General features: G+C 53.2%; 1 protein-coding gene across 2 annotated transcripts in view; it reads right to left on the bottom strand.

Annotated features, from left to right (window-relative positions):
- Positions 1-16244, bottom strand: part of LOC147717694 (E3 ubiquitin-protein ligase TRIM39-like) — a 138716-nt gene extending 122472 nt beyond the window's left edge. For both annotated transcript variants that reach the window (XM_086924482.1, XM_086924483.1), the window contains exon 1: positions 15760-16244. In XM_086924482.1, the coding sequence (XP_086780608.1) occupies positions 15760-16173 (414 nt within the window). In that variant the 5' untranslated portion in view covers positions 16174-16244. The remainder of the gene's footprint in view (positions 1-15759) is intronic.
- Positions 16245-23521: the final 7277 nt, after the last annotated feature.

The following is a 23521-nucleotide window of genomic DNA, read 5'->3' as shown; positions in this document are numbered from 1 at the left end:
GAGGAGATGCCTTTGTTTAATGGAGGGGAGCGGGCGGGTGTCACTTTAGTGTCCCTGGGAGATAAGGAGATGGTTCCCAAGACCCAGCTGCCCTCTAATACTACTAAGTATGAGCAGTGGGTCACCATCAACGGCCGTAGAGGGGAGGCTCTGAGAGACACAGGAGCCAGCATGACTATGGTAAGGAGTCAGCTGGTGTCTCCAGAGCAGGTCATCCCAGACGTACTCCATCCCGCCGTAATGGCTGACGGCAGATTGGGCCACTACCCTGTGGCTGAGGTTCCCTTTGAGTGGGGAGGGGTTGCAGGTCCACTTCGAGTTGCCGTAAGCCCTGCCGTGCCTGTTGACTGCCTGTTAGGGAATGATATGGAGCACAATGCTTGGAGGAGGGTGGAGTACCAGACTCACTCTGCGATGTTGGGACCCCCTGACTGGACTTGTGTCAGCACGAGGTCAGCAACTGCCCGAAGGGAAAAGTTGCTTACGCTGGAGCCTGGAACAATGGCCCAGCCGGCTGCCAGAGAGGAGAAGGACAAGAGGCCGGAGGACCCTGCCTCGACATCTCCACCTCGTGAGACAGCTGGACCACCTGCGGAGGTGGATCTGGAGTCCACCGGGGAGAATGTTGCTTCCTTGGAGAACCTGCCCATCCCTACTGAATGGCATGTGGAGGGAGGTCCTTCCAGGGAAGAATTCTGTGAAGCTCAGAAAGAGTGTCCTACTCTCGAGGGGCTGCGGCAACAGGCCAACGCCCAGGCAGCAGGAAACATTGAAGGGAGCTACCGGATTTACTGGGAGGATGGACTCCTCTACAGTGAGCCCAAGGCACCTGGCCACGGTTCAGCCAGAGCCTTGGTGGTCCCTCAATGCTTTAGAGCCTTTCTACTGGAATTGGCTCATGAGATACCATTGGCAGGACATCTAGGACAGGACAAGACCTTTGCCCGGCTTGTCCCCCACTTCTACTGGCCTCGAATGAAAGTGGCGTCTGACACATACTGTCGGACGTGTGTGTCCTGCCAAGCTAGTGGGAAAACAGGAGTGAAGCTTAAAGCTCCCCTGGAACCACTACCTGTCGTTAGCACCCCCTTTGAGAGGGTGGGCATCGACATTGTAGGGCCATTGGATCCACCAACGTCAGCTGGTCACCGGTTCATACTGGTTTTGGTGGATCATGCCACACGGTACCCAGAGGCCATACCTCTGAGGACCATCACTGCACCTGTGGTGGCAAGGGCCCTGATGGGGATCTTTACCCGAGTGGGTTTCCCCAAGGAGGTTGTGTCCGACAGGGGGACTAACTTCCTTTCAGCGTACATGCGGGCTATGTGGAAGGAGTGTGGAGTTACCTATCGGTTCACCACTCCTTATCACCCACAAACCAATGGTCTTGTGGAAAGGTTTAACAAAACCTTGAAAGGTATGATCAGGAGTCTACCTGAGAGCCTGCGGAGGAAATGGGACATCCTCCTCCCCTGTCTCTTGTTTTCTTACAGGGAAGTGCCACAAAAGGGAGTGGGCTTCAGCCCCTTCGAACTTTTGTACGGGCACCCTGTACGGGGACCTCTCAGCCTGGTGAAGGACGGATGGGAACGGACTCCCAGAAAACTTCCCCAGGACGTGGTGAGCTACATGCTGGCCTTCCGGAGCCAAATGTCTAAGTTGTGGAAGCAAGCTTCAGACAACTTGGAGGCCAGCCAAGCAGTGATGAAAGAGTGGTATGACCACAACGCTCACCCAGTGGAACTGGAGCCTGGACAGAAGGTGTGGGTGATGGAACCTGGAGAGCTAAATGCCCTTCAGGACCGTTGGACAGGCCCCTTTGAGGTGTTGGAGAAGAAGGGGAAGTCTACCTACTTGGTGGATCTTAAGGCCCCGAGGCAGCCCCACAGGGTGCTGCATGCCAATCGCCTCAAGCCACATCATGAGAGGCCCGCGGTTGTCTTGATGATGGTAACCGATGGAGCAGAGGAAGAAGAAAGCGAACCTCTCCCTGATCTTCTCTCGTCCCAAGAAAAGGATGGGTCGGTGGAGGGAGTGATTCTCTCGCCATCCCTAACTCCTGAACAGCAGAGTGATTGCCGCCAGATCCTGGAGCAATTTTCTTCTCTGTTCTCCCTTGTCCCGGGTAGGACCCACCTGTGTACCCATGACGTGGACACAGGAGACAGCCCACCTGTGAAGTCTAAAATCTACCGGCTGTCGGACAAGGTGAAGGCCAGCATCAAGGGTGAAGTCGCCAAGATGCTGGAGCTGGGAGTGATTGAACCTTCTGGAAGCCCTTGGTCTAGCCCGGTGGTTTTGGTACCAAAGGCTGCCCCACCAGGCACCACACCGGAATTGAGGTTCTGTGTGGACTACCGAGGCTTGAACTCAGTGACCAAAACTGATGCCCATCCTATCCCACGGGCGGATGAGCTGATTGACCGGCTGGGAGCTGCTCAATACTTAAGTACCTTTGACCTAACTTCAGGGTACTGGCAGATTTCCCTTACAGAGGAGGCGAAGGAAAGGTCAGCCTTCTCTACACCTGAGGGACACTACCAATTTCGCGTGATGCCCTTTGGGCTCAAGAATGCCCCTGCCACTTTTCAGCGGCTGGTGAACAGGGTCCTTTCTGGAATGGAAGCTTTTTCTGCTGCATACCTGGACGACATTGCTGTCTTCAGTAGCAGCTGGGAGGACCATTTGCAGCATCTGCAAGCTGTTCTTCATGCCCTGCAACAGGCTGGATTGACAATCAAGGCCAGCAAGTGTCAGATCGGACAGGGGTCGGTGGTGTACCTAGGTCACTTGGTGGGCAGAGGGACGGTGCAGCCCCTCCAGGCAAAGATTGAGGCTATCATCGCCTGGGAGCCCCCCAAGACTCAAACAGAGGTCCGAGCCTTCCTGGGCCTCACTGGATATTACCGTCGCTTCGTGAAGGGGTATGGCACTATCGTGGCCCCTCTCACTGAGCTTACTTCCAAGAAGCAACCCCGACGGGTAGTCTGGACGGAGGCTTGCCAGCGAGCCTTCCTGACCTTGAAACAAGCATTGTGTTCCGCTCCCATTCTCAAGGCCCCTGATTTTGCTAGAGAATTCATTGTCCAAACAGATGCGTCAGAACATGGCATTGGGGCAGTGTTATCGCAGCTAAATGATGAGGGCTTGGATCAACCCGTGGTCTTCCTGTCCAGGAGACTACTCCCCAGGGAAAGGAGGTGGAGTACAATTGAGAGAGAAGCCTTTGCGGTGGTCTGGGCTCTGAAGAAGCTGCGACCATACCTGTTTGGTTCGCACTTCCTAGTTCAGACTGACCATCGCCCCCTTCGTTGGCTGATGCAAATGAAGGGGGAAAATCCCAAGTTGCTAAGGTGGTCCATCTCCCTACAGGGAATGGACTTCAGGGTGGAACACCGACCTGGGGCAGACCATGCCAATGCAGACGGTCTATCCAGGTATTTCCGCCTTAGTGATGAGGACTCCCAAGGGGTTGGGTAGTTCTCCCCACTTTCAGCTGGGGGGGACGCGTGTTAGACCTGTCTGCTTCTGGGAAGACTCTAACCACCATGATTTATTTTTGTCCCCCTTAGCCTCCCAGACTTTCTATTTTTTATTTTTACATATGTCCATCAGGAGTTTTTTTAATGCTGTCAGGAGGCTAGGTGCTCCTTGGCGATGACGCCATTTTTCCCTCATAACCTGTGAGGCCTAGTCAGCCCCCTTGGAAATCTAGGGATCTCCAGAGATCTAAAATGGTGTCCACCAACTGCCATAACGGACACCACTGGAGGACAGGTCCATAGGTTAACATTAGGGAACTTTCTAGAATACACTAGAGGATTCTGCAGGTCTCAGGCCACCCTATATAAGGCCAGTGACCAGCAGCCATTTTGGGCTGACCAGAGTAGAGGAGTGAGGCAGTGGTGAGAGGAGGTGGACACACTGAGAGCAGCTAGTCTGTCACTGAGGCTGACAGTTACTTCAGAGGATTGTTCCCCCTTCAGCCTTTGACCGATCCCTCTCTCAAAGACATCAACTATTGATAAGGAAATCGAGCTACGTGAGAAGGAAGACTCTTCTTAATCAGCATTCCTGTAAAACCTGACAGGACCTTCCTTCTGAAATCTAATCCCATATCCCCTGCCCAGCGCTGCACCTACCAGGGTGTTGAGGCAGTGGTAGATCCCTGGAAGCGCCTTGGTGAGGTTGGAGGTCTGTGGCACCCTGACGACCTGTGGAGCGAGGGCGCCGTGTGTGGACATCCTTCCTGTGAAGCCCAAGTGAGAGGTGACTGGAGGGAAGCAGCGACGCTGCCCTGATCGGCATCGGGACCCCGGGGGCACCGGCCGCGTCAAAACGAAGAGATCGGCGCTTCCGCGCATGACCGGCAGCCAGACGCTTGTCGTGAGGCAGGAGGGGCCTATGATCGGGCAGGCCCAGGAGAGCAGCGTCACCAGTAGACCAGCGTCCTCCCTTCGAGTGAGTGCGGAGGCGGGAGAAGAGCGAGCGCTTCCGCGCATGCCCAGCGGGGTAGTGCGCCTGAGGAGAGCCGATCGCGTCTAGGAGGAAGCTGTCAGCGTCGGAGCTCCCCGTGTTCATCCCCCCTCCTGAGGAGGCAGAAGCGCTGCATCGGTCACCTCGGTGAAGCGCCTCGGTCTGAGGTAGGCTTCCCTGACACGCCTCGACAACTGCGGGAAGGCTTCCCCAGCACCGCGTGACCCGGGCAACACCAGCTGCATTGACCGGAACTTAAAAGTAAGCCGGGTAGAGAGGGTGTGGGAGGCGGAAGCATCGGGTGACTGAGAGCATCAAAGCGGGAAATCTTAAAGACAGGCAATTGACTTTTAAGCCGCCAGAATTACATATAAAGAAACCGAGTGACAGAACTGCCCAGTCCACGTAAAAATCTAGCTCCTAATGAGATAAGAGGGGGAGAGTGGAGTGCAGGGAGAATTACCAGGCTCACTAGGAAGAGCCCTTATATCCTGTTATTAACTAAGGAAGTAGAACCTTCACCATTAAGGTGCAACCTGTGAATTGATCAAAGGGGGAACATTGTTGATTCTGCTTTGTCTCCTTTTAGCCACATGGCTGGGGGTTTATGTTGAGAAGATCCACCCCTGTGGTAGAGGCCTGTTGAGTGAGAAGAAGGCTAAGAGCTGAGGGGTAATGTACACGCCTAAGAGTGGTTAAATAACATATTGAAACTGTAGAGTGCAAATCCCTAGCTGTAACCTCCTAGTGGAGTAGTGGGTTGTATTATAGACAGCCTCTTATCACAAATGTAATGTACCTGCAAATGTGTCTTTAAAAACATATTACTCTGCCAGACTGTATTTTGCCTTCCTGTAAAAATTATTAGTGAAGTGTCTTGTGTCCTAAGTAATTACAGAACCTAAATGTACCTTGGATTCTCAAACTCTGAGCAGGAAAAATATTGAAGAGTGATTTAAATTTCATGTAAATGTGTAATTTGATTGTCTTTTACCCCTGACTAAAAAGCATAACAAGAAGAGCATATTATTTTTATAAAAGGTAACGGTATTTTTGCAAACAAAGGTGTTGTGTCTTTATTTTAGTGGTTCATCACTGTGTTACTGTGGGTAAGCCTTGTAAGTACTTAGCCAACGCCGGGAGTTAGCTGTAGACCACTACTGTGCCAAGCTACCATATGTAGGCTTGGGTAATCTAGGTCCAACACGCAGTGTATTGTATATAAAGTCTTATACAAATAGGGGTATCGACTGATGGAAACAAAGTTAGACAGGCATATTCCTGGCAGAGCCCACAAGATTATCAGAGGTCCCCTTGAAGATTGTTCTGCGAATTAAACGCATTTGTGTGTGGAAGATCTGTGGGCCCCAAATGGTGAAATTCTCTGTCCCTTTCAATGCATCTAGACTCAAATCATCAGAATTTGAAAAAACATCAGAAAACCTGGCTATTTGTTTAGCGCTGTCCCTTGTTTCCTTTTTGGCTGTTTTGATAACTGTTATTAGTTTTATAAATATCGAAACTCCGATCATGGCTCATAGCTGACACAAAAAATATACCCTCAAATCCCCTAATTGGAGTAGAGTAGTCAGGTTTACCAGTGAACATCACAAAAAATATTCCATAGCTGGACTTCAGTGAATGAAATCAGAAGTGTTTAAACAACTTTGTGCAACAAAATGGCTTAAAACATAGGTTCAGTTGGTGTAATCCCAATTTGTGGCTGGAACATTTGCTCAGATCCTCATTTCCTAGGCAATTGTCCCGCAAAGGTTTATTGGTCAGAGTTGCTTTACATTGGGATGATGGACGTAAAGCCAGCGCTTGCTAGTGCTTCCTAGCTCTTGATAGTGTTTGCTTTCAGACAGAAGTAGCTGGGGATAGTAAATGTAAATGTAAATGTAAATGTTTGTATTTGTATAGCGCGAACAGTAACCTGTAAGCATCCCGGCGCTTGTACTCCTACCACAAGGGAACCCCTCCTGGCTTTTCCTTGTGAGGTGTCCACTCCTGGGCATCCCATGGTGAAACCAGGCATACCTTGTGTATCGGGGGCCGTTGTGGAGACTAAGCAAGCTATTGCCCAGAGTTGCAGCGTGGGGCCCATGCTTAGATTCGGCACTGAGGCGAGAATATCCAGTCAGAGGCATTTAAGCCCGATCCTGCCGAGGCGGGAATCGAACCCTGGTCCCTGGCCAGCGCTCTGCATCAAGGTCTGCCGCTCTAACCATTGAGCCACATATAGCACGAGCCCTACCAACTACTTGGGACTTGCCCCCTTCATAAAGCCAGCGGTCCTGCACCACCGTGCCTCTCAAAGCCTCGTGGAACGGTTCCAACAGCTGGGCCTGGAAGCGGCAGGTACCAGTGATGTTACAAGGGGTGTTTGGGGGGGAGGTGGGGGGGGCGAGCCTCGAGGTCTGCCCCCCAGATTGGGAGGGGGTGGGCACGAGATGGCGGCAGCCATTTTGTAGGTTTGGGCTGCCTCTGGAGTAGCCCAAAGGCAGCCCAATTTTTGAATACCAGCCCAATGGTAGTTTAGGGGTCCCTGACCTTGCCCAGCCACCATTTTAGGTTCTGGTGACTTGGTGGCTGGAAGCGCAGTAGTTAGGCTTTTTTGGTCAGGCTTTTGGTGTTTTTGTTGGTGTTTTTTCAGGCTTTACTGTCATTGCTGGAAGTGATTAGTGATGGCTGCGGAGGATATTCGTGTTCTGGAGTCCCTCCGCCTGCTCAGTGAGGCAGGACGGATGGACTTGCTCGTGGGCCCCCAGGGGGGGGCACGTCCTGTGTGGAGCGTGTCGGCGGGGGTAGCGGCGGCCGTGTTGGCCTGCTAGCCGCCCCGAAAATCGGCCCGGCTTCAGGTGAGGGTACAGGGTCACGCGGTCTGTCCGAGCGCGGCCCTGGATGGCAAGGAGGAGGGCGCAGGGAAGGCGGGGGGCCGTGGGAGGAAGCTGGGGAGGGGGGACGCTGGGGGCGTCTCTCCGCGGGTGCCCGTTGCGAGTAATGACTGCCCCGCTGCTTCGGGAGAGGTCGCGAGGGTGCCGGCGGCTGGGCCCGGGGCTGGGGTGGTGCCTCAGTCGTGTGGCCGGGGTGCGGCGGGAGGCTCGGGCGGGCTGTCACGAGCCAGCGGTGGGGAGGCGCGAGGATCACTTCCCCGCTGGGTTGCTGGAGGCATCTGGTGTGGTGGGAGGGCCGGGGACAAGGTCTGGTGGCACGCGGTGGGGAGGAGCGAGGAGCGCTCCCCTGCTGGGTTGCGGGAGGCATCTGGTGTGGTGGGAGGGTCGGGACAAGGTCTGGTGGAGCGCAGCGGGCAAAACGCGATGAACGCTTCCCCGGCCGGTACGCGGTGTGCGGCTGGGGTGGGCGGGGGCCAGGGAATATCGGTGGGTACGCACGGGGGGGCAGAGAGCAGTTCCCCCCCGAGCGTGAGGAGCGGGCTGGTACCTCCGGGGTCGGGATGCTGTGGGGCGGGGCCCTCTGAGGGGAGGGGAGTTTCAGCAGGGGTGCCCCAGGGAGGGAAGGCAGGAGGCAAGATGAGCGGGAAAGAGGGCAAGGAGTGCCCCCCTCGCCGGCTGGGGTAGATGGTGCAGGCCACGGGCAGCAGGGGGTTGAGGCAGCAGGGGCAGGTGGTGGGGGGGTTGGTCACGAGGCCACGCTTGGATGGGTGGGGCCTTCGAGGACGTTTCCTTGGTCGAGATGGGGGTGCAGGGGAGGGGGAGAGGTGTCAGGGGCTCAGAGGGGGTGGGATGAGTCGGGGTTTGGTCTCCACTAATGCTTTCGGAGGGGAGTGGGGGGAACTGGGATGGTTTGGATGTCTTCGAGTCTTGGGGGAGGGGGTTAGGGAGGCACAAGGGTGCAGAGAGGGTGTGGGGGTGGGGGCCCCTGGTGGCAGGGGGGAAAGGTGGACTGAGTGGGTTGCGGAGGGGAGGGTTTCCGACGCGGAGGGCTGGGGGGATGGGGGGGCTTGGTCCAATGATGGGGGTGTGGGTATTGGGGGTTGGCGTGGAGCCATTATGAGGAGGAAGGTGGGATGCGGGGGTGGAGCTAAGGGAGGCTGGGGGGTCTTGGGGGCCGAGGGCGCGGGGATGGTGGGGAGGCAGGGGGGGTCAGGTCGGGGTGAGTGAGGGACCCAGCACACCAGTCTGGCCATTGCTTTTGCAGGAGGAAAAGCGGCGAGGGGCTCCTGACTTGGCAGGGCTGGGGATGGACCACCGGCGCCAAGGCGAAGCGAGGGCGGAGCCTCCTCGGGCAACCACGTACCGGCGGGGGATCCCATCGCGGCTGGCAGACAAAGGCCCGAGGCGGGCTCGCCAACCCCAACACCCACGGGCCCCAGCATCCTGGGGAGCTTTGCGGCTGGATGAGCGACGCATGCGTTGTTTATAATCTTGCTAGCAGGGGGCAGTTGGCGCCGCAGACAGGAAGGGGTTATGGAGCGGGTACTGTGCAGATAGTTGAGGATGAGGACAGTTTGGAGGAAGGAGAGCTGAGGGATGGCGAAGGCGGAGGGGGGCCGAATAATGGTGTTTCGAGTGTTTACAGATGTCACGGTGCCAACGAGAGAGGATGGCCCGGACATCGCGTTGGGAGCCAAGGACAGCGTCTCTGGATCGGCGCAGTGGAGAGCGGAGTGTGGCCTCCTTGGTGTCAGGTACGCGAGCAGCAGTGTCCCCGGCACGCCTGGTTTCAGTTGGGGTGGGGTGGGGAGTGGCTGCGGAAGGGGACGGAGCTAAGGGGAGTGCGGCTGCCGAGGCTGCAGGTGGGGCTGGTTCGGCAGGTACGGGCGCGTCGGAGGAGGAAGTTGCGAAACCAGATTAAGGAACTGAAGATCAAGCGGCTGCCGTACATGGGGATTACGAAACCGCTGGGTGCCTTTTTGATGTTGGCGACGAAAGAGCGTATTTGGAAGGGGGAGTACTTTGAGATGCTAAAGCTCCTTCACTGGGAAGTGCGGCGAAGGAGGGCTCGAAGGAGGAGGAGTAATAACTCCAGGAGAGGCCGAAGGTGTCCCTTACGATTGAGAATTGGACGGCGGCCTTTTTAATATTTGCTAGCATATATTGCGAAAAATTCCCGGAGCGGTCGGTGTCCTTGTTTAAATATATGGACGTCATCCGGAAGGCCCAAATCACGGAAGGTGGTTTTGCAGTATGATGAGGAGTTCAGGGCACGAATGGCCTGGGATCCAGAAGCGAAATGGGGCGAGTTGGACACTGATCTCTGGCAGCCTACGATGGGGCTGGTGGGGTCGGGGAAGACCATCTTTACAGCGAGCGGGCTGCCGATAATTTACCAACCCTTTCAGTGACGCCCCACCCGGGGAGGGGTGGGGGCAGGGGCCAAGAACCAGTCCGGTGTTTCAGGTGCCTGTTGGGACTATAACAAAGGTGTGTGCACGCAAGATCATTTCCGTTTCCGCCATGAGTGTTCCGTCTGCGGGAAATATGGCCATCCCCTGGTCAGGTGCTGGGGGGCGTCGGAGCAATCAAAATGGGGACAGCAGGGTATGGCAGTTGGTCCGCGGTCGGGGGCACAGCAGTCAGCAGGGACAGGCAGAGGTGATAAGGGGCCTGGGCCCAAAGGTTCATACTCCGGTTAGGGTGGACCGGTTGGTGGCGGCTCTGCACGATTACCCGGACCTGGGGGCCCCCGAGCGTTTGAGGTTGGGGTTTCGTCTGGGTTACGAGGGGCCGAGGCAGCACAGGTGGGCCGACAATGTCAAGTCCACCAGGAAGCACCCGGAGGTGGTGCGGAGCAAGCTGGAAAAGGAGGTGTGCGAGGGCCGCATGGCGGGACCTTTTGATGAGTAGCCGTTGGCGGAGCTAATTGTGTCTCCCATTGGGGTCGTGCCAAAAAAGTAGACAGGGCAGTTTTGCTCATTCAGCACTTGTCATGGCCCGAAGGGGGCTCCGTAAATGATTACATTGACGAACGGGAGACCACGGTGTCTTATTCCTCAGTTGATGCGGCCATGGCCTTGGTGGTGGCGGCGGGCGCAACGGTAAGGATGGCGAAGTGTGACATCAAGTTGGCTTTCGGCTGCTCCCAGTCCATCCAGACAATTGGCGCCTACTGGGGATTCAGTTTGACGGCTGCTGGTACGTGGACAAAGTGTTGCCGATGGGCTGCTCAATGTCATGCACACTCTTTGAGTGTTTCAGTTTGTTCCTACAATGGTTGTTCACGGAACGGACGGGTCACCAAGGTGTCACGCACTACCTGGATGGCTTCTTTTTGTTCGGCACCCCGGCTACGCAGACAGGTTTCAGGAGCTCATGGGGGAGTTAGGGTGCCACTGGCACCGGAAAAGACAGTGGGGCCATGCACAGCGCTGTCGTTTTTGGGATTGAGCTGGACTCGGTGGCTATGGAGGCCCGTTTACCAGTGGAGAAAAAGCAGCATATGTTGGAGCTGCTGGAGGTGATGTTGGCACAACCTAAGGTTACGGTGTTAGAAATACAAGTGCTGTTGGGCCACCTCAATTTTACTTGCAGGGTGGTGCGTGTGGGGAGAACCTTTTGCAGGAGGCTGGATAGGGCTTTGGCGGGGCGGAAACCGCCGCATCACCACATACGGCTGCCCGCTGGAGTGAGGGAAGATTTGCGGATGTGGCGTTTTTTCCTGCAGGATTTCAACGGGATCCCCATGCAGCGGGAGAAGCCCTGGTCTGGGATGTTCAAATCTTCTCGGATGCGGTGGGGAGCGATGGCTTTGGCTTGTACTGGCAGGGGAAGTGATGCGCGGAGAAGTGACCCCCAGAATGGGCGGGAGGAGGCAGGAGTATTGCTTTTCTCAAACGTTTCCCTTTGGTGGTGGCAGTCTCACTCTGGGGGGAGCTTCTGGCCCACAGACGAGTGACTTTTCACGTGGACAACATGGCGGTGGTGGAGGTGGTCAATCGCCAGTCAGCCAGGGTTGCGCAGGTGCTGAAGCTTCTGCAAGTGTTTGTGTTAGGCTGCTTGGTCTATGATATTGCCTTTTGCGCTGTGCATGTGCCTGGGGTCGACAATGTAATAGCATATGCTTTGTCTCGTTCGCAGTGGGGGAGATTCCGTGGGTTAGCCAAGGACACGGATCGGGACCCGACCAGCATCCCGCCTCAGATGTGGTACGTAGGCAACACAGGATGTTGCAGCTGGTTCTAGGGTCCTTGGCAGAGTCGACGAAGGTGACGTACATGACAGCATGGGAGGACTTTTTGGCATCCAGGGCGAGGTGGTGGGCCCCGGGGAGGAGGCGACAAGAGGACGTAATTCAGTTCATCCTGGGTTTAATCGACAGGGGGCTCACGCGGGTGACGATAGCAGACGATGGCCTGGATCGCGTTTATGGGGAAACTCCTGTGGGGTTACGTGCCATCGGCGGGGGAGCTTGGTTCTCGCATATTGGAAGGGTGGGCACAAGAGTGCGGGAGAGGGTGCAGGGCCCTACAGCCTTTGTCGCTGGTGTTGCTGGAACAAGTCCTGGAGGTTTTGCAGGGAGGGTGTGCTTTGATGAAAGGGAAACCTACTTGTTCGCCACCCTGATGGTTTGGATGTTTGCGGGGGCCTTTCAAGTATCTGAATTACTGGGAGCGAAGGGGGAGGCGGGAGTATTGTGGTCTGAGATCTCTTTCCTGGAGTCCGAAGTGCATTTGTGGTTGCGGAAGGCAAAAACGGATCAAAGGGGGGTAGGTCGCTGGGTTTCATTGCAGGCGGTTGGCCGGGTGGGAGATGCCCCGTGAGGTGGAGGTTGAGACTGCAGTCTGCGGCACAAATGGATGGGAAGGTTTTTCGACATGCATCCGGCCGGCCGGCGTCGGGTTCGCAGCTGCTGGCGGTATTGTGCAAGGCTTTGCAGTGGCTGGGCCTGGAGGGGAGGCGCTTTGGCACCCATTCATTCCGGATCGGCGCGGCATCCGAGGCGCCCAGGCAGGGGTGGGGGCGTTGGGACATCATGTGGTTGGGTAGATGGTCGTCGAAATCCTACCGGCGCTACGTGCGATGCGTTTCGAGCCAATGAACGCGTGCGGTGGGTAGGTTGTTCCTGTATTTACTGTTGTTTCTCATTTCAGGTTCGGTGGCGGATCCCCTCGCCAGGGATATGGTGGTCTGTATCGTGGGGCATTCATTTGTTAGAAGGGCCCAGGTGCAGGCACGCTCCAGCTACTTTGGTGAAAACCTGGGTTTCAACCCTAATGTTTTTAATGTTCATTGGAAAGGAAAAGGGGCATGCTGTGGCGAGAATTGGTGTCAACACTCAATGGAATGGTTGTGGCGTGCAGGTGTCCGGATGTCCTGATACTTCATTTAGGGGAAAATGACATGGTGCGAGAGACTGGTTTGGTGCTGATGAGGGACATGAAGCGGGATTTGGGGGAGATCAAAAGGCAGTGGGCTGGTTGCGCAGTGGTCTGGACCGATTTTGTGCCGCGCAGGATGTGGAGAGGCGCAGTGCATCCGCAGGCGATTGATAAGGCCCGGAGGAAGGTCAATGTGGAGATGGTCAGGTTTTGTAGGCACCTAGATTTCTCGAGGATTTGGCATAAGGATATACTTTATGATGAACCGGAGCTGTTTAGGGGTGATGGGGTTAATTTGTCTCACCTTGGCATTGACCTTTACCTGTTGGAATTGAGGGAGGTGTTGACCCGGTTGTTGGGAGTTCGTTAAAGAGTGGGGGTGACTTGGAGGATTGACGGGGCAACTGGTGGTGGGGGGGGCAAGAAAAGAGGGAGGCGGTGTAGTCACCTATCCTCCCGTCTTTTCCTGGGTGGCAGTGTTGTTTTGGAAGTTGGCCAAGTTTGGCTGGAGTTTGGTAGTTTAGCATTAAGTTGGGGAGTTGGTGTACAGGAATGGGGAAAGCTTAAGCAGGTTGGATGTTTTATATTGGAGCTCGTTAGTTACAGTTGCAGGAAGACAGATAGGATGTTAGGTTTTGGGTGGTTAGGAAGTTCAAAGGTTATGGGATAAGATTGTGTATTATGGTGTTTTATTTAATGTATTTGAATTTTATGTATTGTATTTTGCAGGGTGGGGGATGTTTTATCATGTGGGGATCGTAGGGGTGGGGGAGGAAAGGCAAGGGGTCAGGTAACTCGATGTTTAGAGAGGCTTTAGTTTTGTAAGGCAAAGTGCCAGTTTTAATAAAATTGTGATGTGCACCTGTTTCAATAAAGCGGCCTTTTACACACACAAAACGGTTGTCAGTCCGGTTTGCCCCCTCATCCCTCCCAAGGGGGGTTTGGGGGGCAGCCGAGCCTCGAGGTCTGCCCCCCCGGGCTGATTGGGAGGGGGTGGGGGCGAGATGGTGGCAGCCATTTTGTAGGTTTGGGCTGTCTTGGGAGTAGCCCAAAGTCAGCCCAATTTTTGAATACCAGCACACTGGTAGTTTAGGGGTCCCTGCGCTTGCCCAGCCACCATTTTAGGTTCTAGTGACCTGGTGGCTGGGAGTGCAGTAGTTAGGTTTTTTTGGTCCCCGCCCTCCCTCCCTGAGCTTTATGGTTTTTGGGGAAGCTTTCGGTTAGGTTTTTAGGATTTTGGCCCGGTTTGTAACAGGTGCGCAGGGGTTTTAAGTTTGTATGTTGTCGTTTGGAACAGGTGCTGGCGGTGTTGCTTTGGAAGTTGGCCAAGTTTGGCTGGAGTTTGGTAGTTTAGCGTTAAGTTGGGGAGTTGGTGTACAGGAACGGGGAATGGTTAAGCAGGTTGGTGGTTTTAAATTGGAGCTTGTTAGTTACAGTGGCCGGAAGACAGATAGGATGCTAGGTTTTGGGTGGTTAGGAAGTTCAAAGGTTATGGGATAAGATTGTGTATTATGGTGTTTTATTTAATGTATTTGAATTTTATGTATTGTATTTTGCAGGGTGGGGGGATGTTTTATCATGTGGGGATCGTAGGGGTGAGGGAGGAAAGGCAAGGGGTCAGGTAACTAGATGTTTAGAGAGGTTTTCGTTTTGTAATGCAAAGTGCTGTTTTAATAAAACTGTGATGTGCACCTGTTTCAATAAAGCGGCCTTTTACACACATAAAACGGTTGTCAGTCTGGCTTGCCCCCTCATCCCTCCCAAGGGGGGTTTGAGGGGCAGCCGAGCCTCGAGATCTGCCCCCGGGCAGATTGGGAGGGGGTGGGGACAAGATGGCGGCAGCCATTTTGTAGGTTTGGGCTGCCTTGGGAGTAGCCAAAAGGCAGCCCAATTTTTGAATACCAGCCAATGGTAGTTTAAGGGTCCCTGCGCTTGCCCAGCCACCATTTTAGGTTCTGGTGACCTGGTGGCTGGGAGCGCAGTAGTTAGGCTTTTTTGGTCCCCGCCCTCCCTCCTGGGCTTTATGGTTTTTGAGGAAGCTTTCGGTTAGGTTTTTAGGATTTTGACCCGGTTTGGAACAGGTGCGCAGGGGTTTTAAGTTTGTATGCTGTCGTTTGGAACAGGTGCTGGCAATGTTGTTTTGGAAGTTGTCCAAGTTTGGCTGGAGTTTGGTAGTTTGGCGTTAAGTTGGGGAGTTGGTGTACAGGAACGGGGTAAGGTTAAGCAGGTTGGATGTTTTACATTGGAGCTCGTTAGTCACAGTTGCAGGAAGACAGATAGGATGTTAGGTTCTGGGTGGTTAGGAAGTTCAAAGGTTATGGGATAAGATTGTGTATTATTTAATGTATTTGAATTTTATGTATTGTATTTTGCAGGGTGGGGGGATGTTTTATCATTTGGAGATCGTAGGGGTGGGGAGGAAAGGCAAGGGGTCAGGTAACTCGATGTTTAGAGAGGTTTTAGTTTTGTAAGGCAAAGTGCCAGTTTTAATAAAATTGTGATGTGCACCTGTTTCAATAAAGCGGCCTTTTACACACATAAAAGGGTTGTCAGTCTGGCGTGCCCCCTCATCCCTCCCAATGTACAGTGTGAAGCTATTACTTCAAGAGTCACTCACTACAGGAATGCAGTGCAGCAGATGACTCATGTGAAAGTACACCTACCAGAAGGTGTGTTCGCCAGTAAACATGGTGATAAGAACAGCACTACACAAAGACTGCGACCGAGAAAGAGACATTTTACTCTGCCTGCAGGCTGCATGTTAACCCGTGAATTGCTGGAAAAATGTATATATATATAATTTAAAATTGAATGTTAGGAATGCAAGAGTAACACATGCCAGGGTCAGTAATACGGCAGCTTTGCCCTGCATCACAACCAAAGTATAAACGACTACTTTTTTCAAATGTAAATGTGTAAACGAAGTGTCTAGGGCAAGCTGGGTGAGCATTTTCCTTTTGTCAACAACAGCAGGAGTATAGGCGAGCGCCGCGGTGTACCTTGAACTCCTGCGCCGCCTCCTCCACGGGCACCGCCGTGTGGGAGCTGTGCTCGCGGGACAGGCTGCACACCACGCAGATCGCCCGCTGGTCGTCCCTGCAGAAGACCTTCAGCCGCTCGTCGTGCTTGTGGCACCGGAAGTGGCCGCCCTCCGGCCCCCGCTGCAGGCTGAGGCGCTTCAGCCGGTCCGCCATGGTGCCCAGCTGCACGTTGGCCCTCAGCGTCGCCTGGTCGGAGGTCCGCTTGCACTGCGGGCACGAGAAGTTGGCAGACGGGTCCGCCACGTACTTTGAGATACATGGATGGCAGAAGTTGTGGCCGCATCCGGTGGTCACCGGCTCCGTGAAGAAATCCAAGCAGATGGAGCAGGTGGCGCCTTCATGGACGATCTCCTCCAGGTGCGCGGCCGCCATGGCGCAGGCCAGAAGCAGCTGCCCTCTGTGCGCGGGTGAGTTCACTGCACCTCGCTCTGTTTGCTGAGCCTGTCAAGGGTGCGGGAGTGGCACGGTTATAAAAATGATGTCTTATCTCAGATAGTACTTTAACCTGCGTCAAGAATGGCATTGCATCCATTTTAATTCCCTGTTTGCTGAAAAGATCAGCCAAATATAGCTAAAACAATGCCCAACCATTCAGTTTTCTAATTTACCATGTTCATCGCTGTTAGACCTGGCATCCTTGGCGCGTCCCTCAGACTATCTCCCTTCCACCCTCCTGTTTTTGCTAGCCTTAGGATTCTGCACACTTTACCACTACTGATCCGTCCTGAAGTTCTGGTGTTCTTTCCCTAAAACGGTGTAACCAGGGTTGAAGTGGGGCCAAATTCGGCCCAGGCAGCCCACAAAAAGTGGCCCACATTCACAGTTTGCAACCAACGCAATGAACTGTTTATAATCGTAGCACTAATGTTGGTAAACATTGCAGTAATAAAAGTATTTTAAACTTTATAGGCTGAGTAACCCTTGTCATGACTGTAAACACAATGATCCCACCGCAACACAGCCACAGATATTTCTGGCGCTCAGCTTCAGGGATATAAATCTCGTTCTCACCCTGAGGGCCACGAATTTGCATCTCAACCTTAGACCACGGTACCCACGCTCAGCCTCAGCTCTCTGAATGTCCTGTCTGCCACCGGTCACTCGGGCTTCTTTTCATCCTTAAAGGTCCTTCCATCCCATAGATCCGCAGGTCTCCAGAGGACCATGCTCACTCTTAGGTCTTGAGACTTCTCTACACCCACAGGGGCCAGTTTGGGGTAGTGAGCAAAATATAAACGCTGTCTCTCACTAACCCCTCAAGGTTCTGGGTTATATCAGTTTGTTCCCAAAGCACACAGTTACCCTTGAAATCCTTAAGCTTATTTCTGCTCATGGGTCCAATTAGGCTTTTACTCACACACGAATTTGTGATGCTCCTGCCGACAGAGAGGTCCCCAGGGGTTACTGCTCTCTCAGGTGGCCGTGGAATATCTCTCACCCTAAGGTCCAGTGATAGCCCTCTTTATTCTTTGGTCCTTTACACTCTCTGTGTGCTTTTTTGATATTCACAGTATTTTTACAGTACATATGAGAGGCCCTCCAGTTCTCTGAGACTGGTGAAAGGTGGATTGCTGTTTTTGTTTTACTTGCTGCTAGCACAACAGGTAAGTTCTGAAAATGATGCTGGTGTGTAAATACAAAAGAAACAAATGGTGTCACTTTCCTTACATACATACAGCTTTATACAGCACATACTTGGCCTACAGGTGTTGGAGCACTTTACATGAGCATCAGATAACATGACAGTAGGTCAGATTCATTTCTTTCTAGGCTCCGGTGCATTAAGTGATTAGCCCAGTCACAGGATGTTGAGCTGATGCTGGGACTCGAACATGGTTTCGCTGTTTCGAAGTCTCCCTGTTGGATGCATGAATTGATCTCTGGCAGGCAAAGGAGAAAAGCGCAGACTTTTAGCCCCCCTGTTCCATGGAGGAAAGAGGGCCAATAATAAAATGCAGAGTCCCCGCCTGTCTCTTCCCAACCCCCCCACCACCCTGATCCTCCAGTCCTTTTCCCTGCCCCAGTCCTTTGCAAAGCAACTACTAACGGATTCCCATTAGAAGGGACAGTTATGTTAAAATAAAATGCATTAAGTACAGTCTCGGCTTCACTTAAATCTATATTTTGGAAGCACCGTTTCATCTTAAGACATTTTGCGCATTTTGTAGCAATCTATCTTACTGTGTGTAAGGCAAGTTTAAAATAATGACTTGCATATTCACTGTGCTTTCTGTCACAGTCTGTGACTTCATACCACTAAAAATACAGAAGTTACTATTCTGCACTGCACCAACCAAAATTAATTCTGTGGGTCTCTGGTTATAGACATACCTCTGCAGTGTGTTAACAGACTCTCATAATGTAGTATAGTGTGTTTGCCGTGGAATACTAACTTTTAAAGTTAATTTAGTTAAAGTTAAGTTCCTTAGTATTTTATAGGTAGCTACCTGCTGGTGAAACTTACAGAATATATATATTTTTTTTAGCCGGACCTTTTGTACAACTGATATTTTGAACTCACATATTTTTAAATGCTTTCATTTGTCATAATAAAGAAAATTGAGTGTTGGTGAAATACATTATTTGCCTAAGATCACAAAATGTTAGTGGGATAGCTATGATTTAGCAATATTTTCAGGCTCAACTTCGTACAAATCTGCGACTAAATGGAACTATATGTGTCTTTCATTATGTTAAGGCTTTGTTTTTAACCTCTTTGTACAGTTTTTATATGGTGCAAAGTTGACTCGAAATAATTTAACTTTTTCATGGGCACCAATTACATTACACAAAGTCTCATTCATTAATGATTTTTTATGGGCAGATGTGAGATTAAGGGCCATATGTATCATTGAAAATAGCATTCGCAAAGGCCGAAATTCGCAGAATTACTGCCTTTGCGAATGCGAATTAGCAAAAAGGTATGTATGTAGGATAATATGTAGCAAAATAAGGAATCTCAAAAAATGCGATTCCTTATTTTTCGATAATGAAAATTCTGCGATTTTCCTGTGAATACCTAGATTAGTGATTTCTTACTTAGCGAAATTCGCAATTAAAAAATTGCAAAACAAGAAATCGCAATGGTATGTATGAAAAAATCGCAAATTGCGATTTGATGAAATTTGCAATTTAAAGAATCGCAATTACCACCAAGTAGGAGCAGGTGGTAACCAGGTGCAACTTATTTAAGCAGCAACAGAATGCAACAGACTTCTTTCCACAATGGCGGGGCTTTACCTGATAGCCAGGAGGATGCGACTGAGAGCTGCTGCCCAGAGGAGGAGACGCCAGGAGAGGTTATTCCGTTTACGTGTCACCATGGACCAGCGCACTGATGAGGATATCTTTACCCATTACAGACTGGATGAAGACAGTATTCATGATTTAATAGAAGAACTCAGACCCTACCTAGAACACCCCACACGCAGGACACAAGCCATCCCCACTCACATCCAGGTCCTTTGTTCACTACACCTATTAGCCTCAGGTAGTTTTCAGGGGGTGATAGCCACAGCAGGAGGGGTTTCACAAAGTGCCCTTTCGCGTTTTTTCCATGCGTTCCTTGACGCCATGGTACAGAGAATGCCACACCACATTTACCTTCCAAGAACCCCACAGGAACTGTATCAGACCAAACAGGATTTTTATCAAATGGCCCAATTTCCCCATGTCATCGGGTGCATAGATGGGACGCATGTTGCAACATCCCCCCTTCCCACAATGAATACGTGTTTAGGAATTGTAAATCCTACCATTCCCTGAACATACAGGTGGTGTGTGATACTAAACACATCATAACGGACATTGTTGCAAAATACCCTGGCAGCACGCACGACTCCTACATCTTCCGCCACAGTGGGATACACCGTAGGCTCCTAAATGGGGACTTTGGCGATGGCTATTTGCTAGGTAAATGCATTTGCACAGTATACACACGTGTCAAGGATTGCATGTGCTAGACAGTGGCTAACCATATACCTTCCCGCCCCCAGGTGACAGTGCATATGCAGTACGTGACTTCATTCTGACGCCCTACCTCAATCCAGGAAATGCAGCAGAGCGGCGGTACAACAGGGCACACATTGCAACAAGAGGCACCATAGAGAGGACCTTTGGTATTCTCAAAAGCAGATTCAGGTGCATCCACAAAAGTGAAGGGGCATTGCAGTACAGCCCAGAAACCTGCTGCAAAATAGTTGTCGCATGTGCATCCACCCCAACATTGCAACCAGGAAAGGCACACCAGTGGAGGTCAGTGAATATGACACATCTGATGTGGAGGGCCCAGCTCAAGGACGCATGCCTGCTGGTGTAGCAGGTGCAGCTGCTGGCCGTCAGAGGCGGGATGGGATTACGCGCAACTATTTCTAGGTAAGAGAAATGACACAATGCAAATTTACAATTGACAGACTGTGTTTATTCCTTAACATCAGGAACAGGCTGACTGGGTAACAATGTCCTTCATAATGTCCAGCACATGTTAATGCACTGAGCATGTATCCATTCATGGTCAAGTGCCCATGCACAGTGGTTAGCTGCACCAATGCAGTGGCTCCATTGATGTGTCCATACTAGCGGCGGGGGCGGGAGGAGGCTCCTGTCTGGGGATGCAAATTGCCTCCTTCACTCATATCAGTCGCCCTACTGTTGCGTCCACTACGGCGCCTATCCATGGTTGGTGGTGGTGTGGCGCTGCTCCTTACTGATAGGGCATCATCATCATTTTGAGTTAGGACTCCTGGCCCTGTGGTGCGGAGTGTGCGCAGTTCATCTACAGCCGTAGAGATTTGTAGCAGGGCCCTTCCAACGTCCTGATTATTGTGCTCAAACTCGTGCTGCATACTGATGCAGCGTCTAGCTAGTATGTTGTTGGAGGAGGCCAGGCGGTTCACAGCACGTGTATACATGTCCAGGCGCTGCATCTCCCTACGCCTGGCTGCACGGTCAGCCTGAGTTCGCCACAGAGTGCCTCCATGGCACATGTTAAGCTCCTGAAGCCTGCCCTGACTTCCCTTTGGTGTAACTTGATGTTTTTGGCTTGCAGGCGCTGAACCTGCAACATATTCAGCTCAAGCCCGGCAAACACCGACCCATCCCCAGGATCTACAGCACTTGTTGCAGCACGGGACCTGCGCCTGTTTCGGACTTCTTGCATTGTCTCTGCATGGCTGTGCTGTTGTGTTTCAGGCTGTGTGCCATTGCTTTGACCATCCCCATCAGAACACCATCCGCATCTCGACTAACTCCGACGAAACCTTGACCGCCGCCGAACACCTGCACTTCCAGATACACACTGACTCCAAGACCACCCTCCAAGGCACCCTCATCTACCGACCACCGGGACCACGCACACAATTCAGCGAAGACATCGCAGACTTCATCAGCCCGCACGCCCTTCCCTCCGCCGACTACATCCTCCTAGGGGATCTCAACTTCCACCTGGAGAACAACAAGGACAGAAACACCACCGCCCTGCTGGACAACCTCGCCAACCTCGGACTCAAGCAACTGGTGAACACCCCCACCCACTACGCCGGCCACACGCTTGACCCCGTCTTCTCATCCAGCAAGCACATCTCCTTCAGCCACGCCACCGGACTCCACTGGACCGACCACAGCTGCGTCCACTTCAGCTTCAGAAGAACTACGACCCACCACCACCGCAACAGATTCCCTGCCGAAGCTGGAGCAAGATCACCACCGAGCAGCTCACCGCCTCCCTCAACCAGAACACTCCCACCAGCACAACGGACCCCAACGAAGCAGCCAGCAACCTCACCAAGTGGCTGACCGCCTGCGCCGATGGCCTCGCACCACTAAAGAACCCACCCAGCAGACCCGGCAGCAAGAAAACCCCCTGGTTCACCGACGAACTCAAGGAATCCAAGAAGAACTGCCGCACCCTCGAGAAAGCCTGGCGGCTCGACCAGACCTCAGACAACAGGACCGCCCTCAAGCAGGCCACCCGCAAACACCATCAGCTGATCCGCGCCACCAAGAAGACGGCACTCAAAGAACGACTGGACAAAACCGCTCACGACAGCAAGGAACTCTTCAGCATCATCAAAGAGTTCTCCAACCCCAGCGCCGGAAACAACGACATCACTCCCTCGCAAGACCTCTGCAACTCACTCGCCTCGTTCTTCCACCGCAAGATCGCCGACATACACAACAGCTTCGACGCATAGACCACGCACCCTACCACCGAACCAACGCCCGCCACCACCACCCTCTGCAACTGGACCCCGATCAGCACCGAAGACACCACCCGCACGATGAACTCCATCCACTCCGGATCACCGACCGACCCATGCCCACACCACGTCTTCAATAAAGCCGACGCCATCATCGCACCCCATCTCCGAGACATCATCAACTCCTCCTTCCGCACCACCACCTTCCCGGAGAGCTGGAAGCACGCCGAGCTGACCGCCCTCCTGAAGAAACCAACAGCGGACCCCACCGACCTCAAGAACTACCGTCCCATCTCGCTCCTTCCTTTTCCGGCCAAAGTCATCGAGAAGACTGTCAACAGACAGCTTGCCGCCTTCCTCGAGACGAACGGATCCCTCGACCCCTCGCAGTCCGGTTTCCGGCCCAACCACAGCACCGAGACCGCCCTAATCACAGCCACCGACGACATCAGAACCCTGATCGACAACAGAGAAACAGCGGCCCTCATCCTCCTGGACCTCTCTGCGGCGTTCGACACTGTCTGCCACCGCACCCTAGTGAAGCGCCTCAGCAACATCGGAATCCGAGAGAAAGCACTGGAGTGGATCATCTCGTTCCTCGCCGGAAGAACCCACAGAGTCCGCCTCCCTCCGTTCAGATTCGAGGCCACCGAAGTAATGTGCGGCGTACCACAAGGATCTTCACTCAGTCCAACCCTCTTCAACGTCTACATGAGTCCCCTCGCAGCCATCGCATGCCAACACAACCTCAACATCATCTCCTACGCCGACGACACCCAGCTGATCCTCTCCCTCACCAACGACCCCACCACCGCCAGTGCCAACCTACACGAAAGGATGAAAGACGTCGCCGACTGGATGAGGAACAGCCGCCTTAAACTGAACTCTGACAAGACGGAAGTCCTCATCCTGGGATCATCACCCTCCGCCTGGGACGACCCCTGGGCACTGCTCTCAAACCAACGGACCACGCACGCAACCTGAGCTTCATCCTGGACTCCTCCCTGTCGATGACCAGACATGTCAAGGCCGTCTCATCTTCATGCTTCAACACCCTGCGCATGCTCCGCAAAATCTTCAGATGGATCCCCACTGAAACCAGGAAGATCGTCACCCAGGCACTCGTCACCAGCCGACTGGACTACGGGAACACCCTCTACGCCTGAACCACAGCCAAACTTCAAAAAAGACTCTAACGCATCCAGAACGCCTCCGCACGACTCATCCTGGACATCCCTCGACACAGCCACATCACCGGACACCTGAGAGACCTGCACTGGCTCCCCGTCAGCAAGAGAATCACGTTCAGACTCCTCACCCATGCACACAAGGCTCTCCACGACCTGGGCCCCAAGTACCTCAACGACCGCATGACCTTCTACACGCCCACCCGCCAGCTACGATCGACCAGCCACGCCCTCGCCACCGTACCACGCATCCGCAGAGCCACCACCGGAGGAAGAGCCTTCTCCTACCTGGCAGCCAAGACTTGGAACTCCCTCCCCACCCACCTTCGGCGAACC

Source organism: Lissotriton vulgaris, chromosome 5, assembly GCF_964263255.1.
Source record: "Lissotriton vulgaris chromosome 5, aLisVul1.2, whole genome shotgun sequence".
Lineage (NCBI taxonomy): Eukaryota > Metazoa > Chordata > Amphibia > Caudata > Salamandridae > Lissotriton > Lissotriton vulgaris.
The sequence above is the reverse complement of the archived record's forward strand: the minus strand, read 5'-3'. Positions and strand labels throughout refer to the sequence as shown.